Source organism: Kryptolebias marmoratus, linkage group LG12, assembly GCF_001649575.2.
Source record: "Kryptolebias marmoratus isolate JLee-2015 linkage group LG12, ASM164957v2, whole genome shotgun sequence".
Classification (NCBI taxonomy): domain Eukaryota; kingdom Metazoa; phylum Chordata; class Actinopteri; order Cyprinodontiformes; family Rivulidae; genus Kryptolebias; species Kryptolebias marmoratus.
This window is the reverse complement of record NC_051441.1, coordinates 11,106,566-11,118,609: the sequence shown is the minus strand read 5'-3', so window position 1 is coordinate 11,118,609 and position 12,044 is coordinate 11,106,566. Positions and strand designations below refer to the sequence as shown.

Genomic DNA, 12,044 nt, shown 5'->3' with positions numbered 1-12,044 from the left:
GTGCATTTCTTTAGGAAAATGTCTCATTTTTATTGCTTTTTAGTGCTTAACAATAAATACACAAAATATGCAAGACAGCTTTTCCAGCTAAACTTACTGATTTTTTGGCACAAGGCAGTATTGTTTAAGCATATAAATATTGACACAGTTCGATAAAGATATCAACACTGTGGTGAAGATTACAGGAGAAAACTATAGCCATGCTCTGGGACTAAAATGGTGGAATCAATAAAACTTAAGAGCTTAAGTGTTGTTCAGAAGTGAGCAATTCCCCTCACATTCTGAGCCCCGTTAAAAATAAAAGTCCAACTAAAATGCATAAATTGCCTTCTGGATGCCTCTCCTCATTACAGCACTGAAGCTACACTCAGACTGTATCCTTGACAAAGCTCTGTTAAGTATTCTGCCCTTTCTTCCCCGTCTTTTTTCGTGATTTACCACTATTTCTTCTGCAATTGAGGGGACCACGGGAGACCTGTCAGAGTCAAAAAGGAAAACTTAAAAAAGAAACAAGAGACAGACAGGGGAAGAAAAGGGGAGAGAGAGAGATGGCAGTGATTGAAAAGCAAAAGAGTAAGTAGAGACCTGATTCTGCCGGTGCCTACAAAAAAAGGAAAAAAAATAATAAATCATGTGGGGGTGTCACTTTCTTATCCTCTCTTCAAATGCTCTTTGGAGAAAGTTTGTCAAACTAGATCAGTGGTATTTGAAACTTGTTTATAAAGGCGTCGGTGAAGGGAGGAGGAGGAGGGATGTCGTACACCTAAGGCTTCTGAGATGTCTTCAATCAGCCCGACTGGGTGGTACAGCTTTTCCCCTTTTCTCTGCTCCTGAGTTGAAGCGAGCGCTGTAAGATGCCATGTTTTTTGACACCTCGCATTTGAGAGGATGAGAGCTGGGGAGGGAAGGATGGAGGGTGGGTGGGGGTGGTGGTTGGGGTGGGGGGTGCGGATATAAGAGAGCGGGAATGTGAGCAGAAGACAAAAACAGTTGCCGTTTCTGCTCTCAAAACCAGTTTGGGGGTCAAGACCTTTTTCCTCAGGAGGATACACTCACAAATACGCTGCTAAACGTTTGAGCTCTGCAAAAGAAGGTCGCATTTGTGCATTTCCTTCTTCTTCCTTGAGATGTACAGTGTCCTGGTGCGTCTTTCATCCTCAGTAAACACAGATTCGCTAGGATAGCCAGCATGCAACACTGAGTTATCTACTGAGGAACAGATAGATGCCATTTCTACACTAACAAGAAGTCCAGATAAAAAGGCTGGATAAAAACTTTGACTAAAATGTATTCTCTGCGGAAAGAAAAATATATTCACGTAGTTTTTGGCAAATGTTCCTTTTGAACAGAGAGAGAGAAAGAGACTAGCATTCAAATTCTCTAATATAAAAATAGAAAAAAGGAATCGAGAACTGGGTAGACATGTTTGAAATAGTAACTTTAGTATTATGAAACACTGCAAATCCCTTATGGCTCCCAGCCTGAAGCACCATCTTGAAAGCCTACTGCAGAACTAGTCCCCTTTAAAACTACTGAGACTCACAAGGTTACTCTTTTTTAGCTTTCAAAAGCGATCAGATAAGACAGGCCATGGCCCTCTAAATCACAGGCTCAGAGCTCAAGCTCCATCCCAGAGGATGCTTAGATTAGAGAGACTGCATCATTATGGCATCAGGAAGCAAAGAGGTCTGATCCCCAGTTGCGGACTTGCGGCCATTAGACCGTGACTGCTTGGCACAAACACACTCATTTACACAACTGCTGCCAACTATCCCTCGGGTCAGGTACCCAGGGAAATGCTTGAAGATGGCTCGTACACACAAACTCTGAGAGAAAGGCTGCGTGATTTAATCATTCTGACACTATCTTTTATAATCGCCAGCCGTGGGCCTATGTTGAGCTAAAACTGACTCATCAGTCACGATATAATTGAATTTTCAAATAAAAGCTCAGCCCTCCTACCACTAAGCACTTTCAGTGTGTGCTGTAGGATTAGCAGGACTTTGCTGCTCCTGCAAGACATTCTGCACAACTCACCCATAAGCAGGCACGTTTGTGTAGGATAAGTGACTCTCGTAGCTTGCAGTTAAGTTTCCAAGCTGTCACTCATTTTACCATTGGAAAAAAAAAAAATGCACTTTGTACTTTTATTAATGCAGTTGTCAGATTAGTGGGAGGATGAGCTTGATGTGAAACTTAGGATGTTTGTTAAGCTTCCATCAGCTTAATAACATTTGGCACAAATATGATGTCACTTTGCTTTCCTGCATACCAAGATGTAACAGCCATGTTTCAGTGGGGATGGACTTGGTCTCAACTGTTCTACTAGAAGGCTCTCCATCAAGGCATGCCTTGGAGCCATAACCGCCTGCTGAATGGTATCCACAATACTGGAGATTCATGCACACTGAAGGTGTTTTAGGTCAGAGTCTCCCACTGACTCACTCAGTCAGTCGTTCTCACCACACACTCCAGCTGCCGTACTAAGATGGGATGGATAGAGTGATGCAGCAGACGGCCAAAAAAACTTTGTGCTACTAACCTAATTCATAGGGAAGCCAGTTATGTGCAGGAGGGACAATCAGTCTGTTTCTAAGGTCCACCATCAACTCCTAGGAAGCAAATTATTGACTCCACACACATCCTTGAGGCGTCCCTGTGCACAGTTTGATGGAGAGTAGTGTCTTACTGCCAGCAGGTACTGTTGTCTTTCTGACAAGAAGTCCAAAATCCAGTTAGAGGAATCATAAGGTGGACTGTCAAGTACAAGAGTGTGAAAATCATTGAGTGAAATCCTGTGTATTTTAAGGACAAACAAATATAAATAATAAATAGTACACGTTCATGATATAAATATATAGTATTTTGTTTTGTAGATGCTGGGCCTACAAAACAAAAATCTGACTAAGTTTTTAAAAACTTCAGTTGAATATGTGAAAAACTGAAAGTTGTGATTTAAATAATCATTTCAGAATAATATCTGTGAGTATTCTCTATTATTTTAAACAACTTAGACTCACTGTTGACAAAAAGTACAGAACATTAATAAGATGTATTATAAAAATACAACTGAAATCATTGTTTTATAGGGAATGTAGTATTTAAAGTCGAATATAATTCTGTACTTGGAATATTAAAAGCTTAGCTTATGACATGCATAGCCTATTGAGCAATGTTATGATAAAATATAATATTTAATGATGTTTGATGCACTCAAATAACCTTTGGGAATGTGTTTATTTGTTTTTAAGTACTCAGGTAGACTTAAAGAAAAAAAAAAACTTTACCACCGAGTTGTTGGTCAATGTCTCAGACACCACCAGGCTGGTTGGAACCAGATTCTGTCTCAGGTGTTGTGTCTAGAGAAATGTAAACTTTTAAATGAAGCAGCTGCTCGGAAGCAAAGGGGGAGTTCCAGCATACAATAAATAGACAGACAAACATTCTGTTAGTGAGAGCACTCAGAATCTGTTGAAGAATGTGTTTGCGCTCCCTTGTTGACAAGTGTAATAAACTTTTACTCTTTGACAGATTATCCATTTGAGCCTGGATAATTTTTTTTTCCACAACAAGCCTGTTTGTTTTTTTAAAGCTAGATGTTCAATTTTTGACAACCTTTCAGCATTTAACACATCTGACATTGTCCCATATAAACATGCTCCTTGTTCCACATTTTGTTGGTTTTTATTTGGTTAACCTACCCTGAATAGACTAGGAGAATAAATTAAATTATATGATTTAAAGGTTGCATATAAAATAAATGGATAAGAATCATGTAAATCTGCTTTACCTTTTATCTGTAAGACTCTGATTACATTCAAGCTTGAGGCTTTTTGAGGCTGTATTTAGGCACAATGGTTTCTAATCTAACCGAGTTTATACAGCACAATATAGAATGTTTACAATCATTTACTTGTTAGTAAGTACAGAATTAATTTGCACAAAGAAGTATAACATGGGCTAGTGAGTGTTAATCAACTGCAGAAATAATAAAAGTATAAGACGTACTTTACACTTGACAAGTTAAGGGATAACCAAAGTGAAGGAAAGATATAAATGCAGAAAAGAACACAGCAAACAATGCAAAATAAAACTCTTTTTGGTAGGCTAAAGCAGACAGACAACGCTGTTCTCACAGCAGCTTCATTTGGCATTCCTAAAAGCATATTAGCACTGCTGTTAATAATTTATAGCTGCTTGGAAAATTACAGCTTAATACCACAATATACAACCACAGATTTCGCAGTGTTCTTTTAATTTATGATCACACTTTTTTTAGCTCGTACTCTTCAGTAGGGCTCAACATTGTGTTGGACTTCAAGTATTGACTACCAAACAGATCACTAAATGCCTATAGAGGCAAATCAATAGCAGGACTAACTTACTGGATATCATCAGACTGCACAGGTGTACCTAAGCATGCAACTGAGAGAGGGTATGTGCTTTAAAAGTAGTGTATATTCCCATGACAAAAGCCTACAGTGAGTTGGTCAGCTTGAGATACGATCAAACAGCATAAGTCGTTGATTTAATGTGTGTGTGTGTGTGTGTGTGTATTGGAGTTACTGTGTTACATCAGCCGACAGATATCTTGCCTGATTTGGTAAATGTGTACAAAGATTGTCTTTCATCAGAGAGGTCAACAAACCAGACAATTCCCATTGAGGATGCAATTTGTATTTTTTTTTTTTTACCCCCTCATATTTCTTCCTCTTTTTCACAGTGAAGCTGTCAAACTGACTGTAGCGACTATGAAAGCCATGACAATTACAGAGGAGTCATGCTCAGTTTTATATTTAACACTGCGTTTAAGGTGCGAGATAGAAGGAATGACTGGTGGTTTGGGAGAGAAGGGGAGGGGCAGAGGGGACTTCAAAGTGTGCTTTCAGGATAGGATTTTCTGCTTAAATCCACACACGAGAGGAGGGGGAGAAGCTGGTATTATTTTTGTCTTCCAAGAAGCCTGAGCCATTTTAACAATCCAATCCATGTACATGGATGTTTGTAAATGGCTGTGGGGGTTTCTAATGCCAGAGGAGCTTTGTCTTCTGTCTGTGTTCCACACTTGTTTTCACACAAATGCTGAGCATACTCAGTAGAAAGAGGCGAGGATTTAAGGCTCACTGGAATGCATAACTGTCTCATAAATACCATCTACCACCGCCTTTGGATATGGAAAAATATAAGTTGTTTAGGAAGCCTGATTCATCAAACTAAAAAGCTTTTTGGTATTGTTAAGTTCCCCCAGAGCTCCCATTCAGTTGCATACCTCTTTGCTTTGTGGGTCAGGATCACTGGCAAAGGTGCAATTCCTCTCAAAGCTTGTTGTCAAAATCTATGGAGACAAAGGAGAGAAAAATTAGCTGATGAGAGGATTGAGGAGCTCAAAGACATCACTTTTATCTAAGTAACAATAAATAAACCACAAAGGAGCCCATAACAACTTACTGGGGATAAGGAAATGGGCTTCTCTCTCAAATACCTGGGGTTTTCAATCTGAAAGAGTAAACAGAAAAACTTCAGACCTCTCTTTTTCCTATTCCTTTCCTATCAAAGCCTTAAAACTTTGCAGAATCTATTATTTGCCTTGAGTTTGCTGTATACAATGTGGAAAGCACATCAAAGCCCAGTTTTGTGGCTGGAGTCTCTTCCGTCAACTCATGTCTGTTTAGAGAGACGGAATCGTTGTGCGACTTCAAGGCCTTTTGTGCGTGTGGTCAGCCCTGCTTCCGCTCTCAGCCCCTTTTTTGCTGTCCCTTTTGTCAACACTAAGGACTGCTAATCTGTAAGCTATCCCCACTCTGTTTACCGTCACATGGAAACAAATGTGAATACATCCCCGCCAAAACACAGACTCAGCATGTTCTTTGATTACAATATGAAACACGAGAGGCTGAAAAGAGCGAGCCGCTTAACCGCCTGAAAATAAGCGGGTCACGGTCCATGTGACTTAGCGGCATTACATCAATGCAGCTCACTAACTGTGACACAAACTGTAAAAATATCTGTTGACAACCTGCCGTTCGCTTATGACCCCATTACTTTCACATAAACTCACTCCATCAGAGAGCCTTTTTCTCTGAAAGATCAGTGGAGCTGAAAGATCGCAGCAAGATTACAACTTTTCAAAGTAAAGGAGTTGTGATGTTGTGAACAGGTACTATTAACACAAAACTAATCCAGAATGAACTGAATGTGAGCAAATTTTAGGAGCTTAGGACTAAAATATTTACAGCTTCAGGGTGAAAGAGTGACAGGAAAAATGGGTAAAAGTAGCTCGGCCTGTATGCTAAGGTAAAAACAAGTAAAGACGTTTCGTAAGTCCTGTAAGCTTTTAACATAAAATATTTGAGTTTTAGTAATTATTGTAATATATGCACATCCGCAGAGAAAAACTACTTTTGGTAACAGCAGAACTGCTTTAGGATGCATGCAGTAATGAGTAATGAACAGTTTTTATGTTTAGCAAAAAAAAAAAAAAGTAAAAATCCACATTTACCAAGTGATGAAACAATCAATATTTTTCTAAACTTGTGCCCTGGCTGAGAACTAGACTGGGATTTCTTTTTATATCCACAGACAGCCCAGTCATCAGGTTTGATTGAGCACTGCCCACAGGGCAACAAAGACATGGAGACTAAATGCTGTGGTGTAATGTTGGCACAGGGTGATACTAAACTTGGACTTGATGCATACGTATGGCTGTGCGTGCAGTCTTTTTTGTGTGCCCACACACACACATATACACACGCTCCTCTGAGCGCATGTTTGTCCAGCCTCACTGCTGGCACCGGGGCCTGGGTCAGTGGGAACTGAGAGCTGGATGATGAATACGGAAAAAGGAACAATCACAAGGAACAGGCTCTGCAATCAAACGCGCACACACCAACAGCTTCCTGATTTCGAGCTAGTACTGAGCAAGCTGTCAGCCTATTGAATCCAATAAATCACAGACGTTTAAGCCAAGTAGTTTGGTTTAATGCTGAACAGAAATCTTGCTTTTTGTGTTTTTGACAGGACACAGACATTTTTGCTCAGCTGTATTATTCAGCTTATTATTCAACCACACACTAACGAAAAACTGAAACAGGTTGAATCAGGTTTTGTCTTTTGCAATAACTTCTATTTGAATCTGAAACAATCTGTCATCCTGTCTCCAGGACAGCCACCATGCTGCCTTCATTCTGTGTTAGAGGGGAAACGTACGACAAACCAATATAGACTGCTTCAAAACATGGAAATGAAAGCAGAAGATGTTCCAGTTAGAGTGAAGCTTGGCTGTGCTGAAATTTCGCAGGAGCTGGGCACTTTGAAGCAGCACATCTATAAAACTTGAGGAGGGTTTATGTGTGCGTGTGTGTTTGTGTGCGAAGGAACATCTGTTGATTTGAAAGATGCAGGCTTGGGGGAGCGTTGCCAAGCAATGCCTCTTATCGGCGTTTCAACACAGAGGAGAGCAGAGCGGCGCGGTGCACAGCTTCACGTATGCTGATAGATTCCTCAGATTACTCCAACACTGGAAGCGAACAGGGGAGCAGAGAGGGGAGAGAGTCGTAGAAGCACGGACAGAGAAGAAAGACAGAACAGAGGGGAAACTGAGAAAGAGTTTGAGAAGTAGAGCAGAGGGGGTTCAGCAAAAATACCAGTGGTGTAGGAGAAAGTCAGAAGTGGGCAAATAAAAGGGAAAGACAGAGTTGGGGTCATGCAGGTAAGGAGATAAGAAATAAAAAGACATGAGGGCAGGTTGCTTTTCAAACCCTGACCTGGAGCACTCCAGACAGAGAAGATAAAACAGGTGCACTCATCTTCAGTTCCACAGTTTATACAACCCTCACGTACTACCATAGCAGTAAAATACCAGAAAGAGGAGACTTCAAAAGGCCGTGAGTAAGAGAGTGTATTTTCATCATATGTTCTGAAGTGTATAAGCAGTAACTCAGAATCACTGCACTGCTGTGGTTAAGGGGGCTTCAATCAGTACTCTGGAGACCGATCATTTACTGCTGAAAGCACAATCGGCCACTAAGATCAGTGATATGGTCTCAGGGTACTTTAAATCCAGCGAGCTATTCTCAACAAGAATATATAGTGAGCGCTAACGTGAATAAATAAAACTAAAAAAAACTACTATAAGCCGACCTGTGTGCATTTAGTCCCAGGCAACATATCTGCATGTCTTTTCCATTTTTGTGATTGAAACAAATAATAAAACATATCATTAGCCAGCCTACATCAATAAACTTTAGTAAGAAAAATTAATCAGAATAAAGGCCACAAAACAGTAAATGTTTTAATAAATAATATTTATTATCGGCGTGGACTTTAGACTTTAGACCTGGAGTTTGAGACGTCTGCGACAACTGACCATTTTGAGAAAAAGTCTGTCAAGCAAATTTGTCGAACATGTTCAAATTATAAGCAAATGTCACAAACATGGAGACATTTTGGAAAGCCTCTTGCAAATGCCGTTCACCAATTAGTCTCCAACAGTTGTAGCCCAGTGAGATACTACCTTAATGAACTGACATCCATTTACATGTATAATATTTTTATCATTAATGTGTTCCGGTACTTAGTTTTATTGCCCCTACAGCAATAACACAAAGCTTTCAGTCGGAGTAACCTCTGCTCATGTGGGTTAATTTGTGAGCCGTTCAGAACCGCAGTCTCCTCGGTGAGGTGCAGCACGCTGACAGCTGCAAGTAACCATGAAGCTCAAGACGTGCCCCTGGACTCACCCCCAGGTTCCAGCTGTTGAGACGAACCTTCAGGTCATTGTCATCAGAAGACGTATTTGCTTTTAACGCTTCATGCACCTGAGAAGGTGAAAAGAAGGGGCGGGTGGGGGGAGCAAGAACGTAACAGAAGTTAAGAAGGCTTGATTTAAATTAGAGGATGGAATTTAAACGAATGCTGCCAACATTTTGATTGGCTGTTTGGCTCAAGAAAGCAAAGAGCAGAAACTGATGAGGGTTATTTCTGTCTGCTGATGTGCTGTAATCCCCATCTTGGCAACGACAAAAGGTTTCTTTAAAAGTTAGCAGACAAAAGATACGCCATCGTGTGCTTTCCTCCCATACCAACAGCACTCTACTCCCCAGTTATCTCCCCAACTCCAACCCTTTTCTTCGTCACTCTCCTCCTTCTAACATACAGCTCTCCAGATGTTCAGCAGTTCCACATAATTTCCGTCATAGTAAATTCCACAGGAGGGGTACGTGCAGCCCGACTGCCTGACATTTGGGTTTTCTCCAGTCTTTTGCTAAAACTGAGCTCTGGATTTTTTTTTTTTTGCTCAATGATACAAAAACTTCCAGGGGTTTTGTTGATACAAGGACAGGTTACCTCAGTCAAATTTGGGCAAGGCAGGTTGAAACCGAGGAAATATCTGATAAAATTAAGAAAGAGCAATAGGAAACGGAGAGATGATGTTGAATAGGATTCAGATGTGAAGAAGAGGGGAACCTCAGTGGAGCAGCACTGACACAAATGAATGGAAAAGCTCTGGATTGAATGCCTCTTCTGATTACAATGGTGCTACGGTTCCAAGGCCTCAGCCTCAAACAAACAGAGTAAATGTTTTATTTCAGTATTTAACAATGCTGGGTATGCAGCTGATTTACTGTTCAAACCAGCATGTCATAGTTTCTGCTTGGTACCAGATACTCAAAGTACTGTATATGATACTTACTGAAGGGTTTCTGAACACAAATGTCAGCAGTCATACACATGACATGTCAGTGCTATAGCTAGTCGCTGATATTAACTGTTCCTAACCTTTCCACAAATCCTCACTCCAAAAGCTCTGAACTGTCAGTTTAGGATTTATTAAGAAGGAACTTTGAGGTTAGCCTGCTTTAATCTGAGCCAGGTGTATCTTGTAAGCACAGTGATTTGAAGTCATGGTCAAATGCACTGTGATCACAAACAAAAGCTCAGTTTTGTTTTGTTTTTTTTCTTGATGCACCAACTTTTGAGAGCCTGGAATTTCCTCCAACTATATAAAGAAACAAAGCAAATCATTGTCTGTTATTTAAACTGGCGCCACAAGGTTTAATGTGAATCTTTTAATGCGTAATTAAAACTCTATTTATAATCAATAAATCTAATAACTGCACTTGATGAAGTCCAGCGGTGCAGCTGGCAGCGTGGTGATAAACTAACCATTCTGGCATCTTGTCTGGGCGCCTGCTCGAGCTGACTGGAGGACATGGGGTGATTCTCCACAAACAGCCTTCTCCTGGAAGAGAGAAACGACACAAACATAAGTCCGAGAATTTAACGTACAGTAAATGAGTGCATGTTTCCCTGCTGCACTCGCGCCTCCCTCTTTGCAATGTGGATGCGCTCGCATCGGCGGCCTGCTTTGACGGCTGCGCAAATCAACATCTGGCAACTGTTGCATGGTTTGTGGTCTGCAATTCATCCCATCTGAACAATAAATGTCTCTGCCATACTGCACTCTGTTTCCGTGCGCAAACACATGGAGAACCAGTCTGTGACTTGAACCATTCGTTCATAATCGCACACGGCCACGACTGCTTCTCATCACGTCTGTCATGGTATGAAAAAAAAAAAAAAAAAAACTTTATAGGAAAATTTCTGATAGTAACTGGCACATGTGCGACCAGACAGCCTTTATTTCTTATTTTCACAGCGTCTCTCACATCCACACGCTCTGAAGGGCATAACTGAACTAAAACTCTCATTAAGCGCAGGCTAATGAGACATCAGCCCGCTCGTGCTGATTAAATGAATGAATGTTAGAAAAGCCAAGAATTTGGAACCACAGTGAAGGGGGAAAAAAATGACTGTCAACATATAAAGACATCACATTAAATTCTAGAGGGCACTGTTTCACGCTCTTTTACAGAGCCTAAGGTGTTTTTTTCCTCCTGTACACTTTGTTTTTCCTTTTTTAGCATCCCTGTTGCTAAGACTCATCTCTTGGAAACAAAACAAAACATTATTAAAATAATTCCATCATCTAACATCAATGATTAAAATAGGTATTTAATTTATTTTTTTAATTTAACCCTTAACAACAAATGAGTACTCACATCTGTGTAAGTGTATGATCTAACCATTTACTTACTTATCATTTTCTAGAAAACCTGTTTCCTAGAATACAATAATGTCTGAGGAGTTTGGTTCTTTGTGTAGTTATTCATGCATACCAGTGTCACATTTCTGAGCCTAAAAATGTTATTAAATGAGGTCCAGTTTGGCTAGCTGTTAGCTTTTGCCTGTTTCAGTTCCCTATGGCTGAATAACAGCTGATGAGGTGCTAACTATTCCTTACTATTTGACAGAATGCCACTTAAAAATGACCAGACTATCCCTTTAAGATTGATGGGCATTTTCTTGGATAGGCAGGATCAATGTAACAGATCTTTCAACCAATGCGGTTATCTCAATCTAATGTTTTCCCTCACAGTGTCTGTATCATAATACTTGCCAATTTTGTGGTTTTGCAGCTAATGTTGCAAATCTATGATAAAGTGTAAGAAAAAAAAGAGCACTATGTGATGTGTTTTAGTACAAGACTGAACTAAAAAGGTACTTTCAAAGCACTAATGCGCTGTTTTATTAATTAATTTAATTATCGCCTTGTAAATATTTCTTATTATAAAATTAAAATAAAAGTCTTAAAGTATTGTGGGATCAGCAGGCTGTATTTTTCTCTGCATGTACACACACAGGACACACACACACACACACAGCTATGATATGAAACTTGGACAGGAGAGGCAAACTTCACAATTTTGGGCCTCTAAGTCAACAGGTGGATGAAGATAATTGAATCAGATGTGTCTGGAGTCTGAGGCCCACAGATCAAAGCAGTGGCAAGTCAGGCTAGAGAAACACACACACAAGACACACACACACAAAGAGAACACCACTATGTAAAGCCTCAGAAGCTGCAGCTTGGCTGATTAAAGCAACCTGACATCCAAACTCCAGCCTGACCCCCAGGTGCAGAGCCAACGGGTCCAGGTCTGAGCCTCAAGCACCCCCAGGGAAACAGTCTGACCTTGGGATGC

The 12,044-nt window shown here is 40.4% G+C and overlaps 1 protein-coding gene across 6 annotated transcripts in view; it reads right to left on the bottom strand.

Annotated features, from left to right (window-relative positions):
- Nucleotides 1-12,044, bottom strand: part of cep112 (centrosomal protein 112) — a 92,254-nt gene that overhangs the window by 74,457 nt on the left and 5,753 nt on the right. For 4 of the 6 annotated variants that reach the window (XM_037978736.1, XM_037978737.1, XM_025007172.2 and 1 more), the window contains exons 5-8: nt 10,165-10,240; nt 8,739-8,816; nt 5,449-5,496; nt 5,270-5,335 (exon numbers count right to left, since the gene is read on the bottom strand). In XM_037978736.1, coding sequence (XP_037834664.1) covers nt 5,270-5,335; nt 5,449-5,496; nt 8,739-8,816; nt 10,165-10,240 — 268 coding nt within the window. The remainder of the gene's footprint in view (nt 1-5,269; nt 5,336-5,448; nt 5,497-8,738; nt 8,817-10,164; nt 10,241-12,044) is intronic. The other 2 variants (XM_037978738.1, XM_037978740.1) reach the window with 1 other exon arrangement.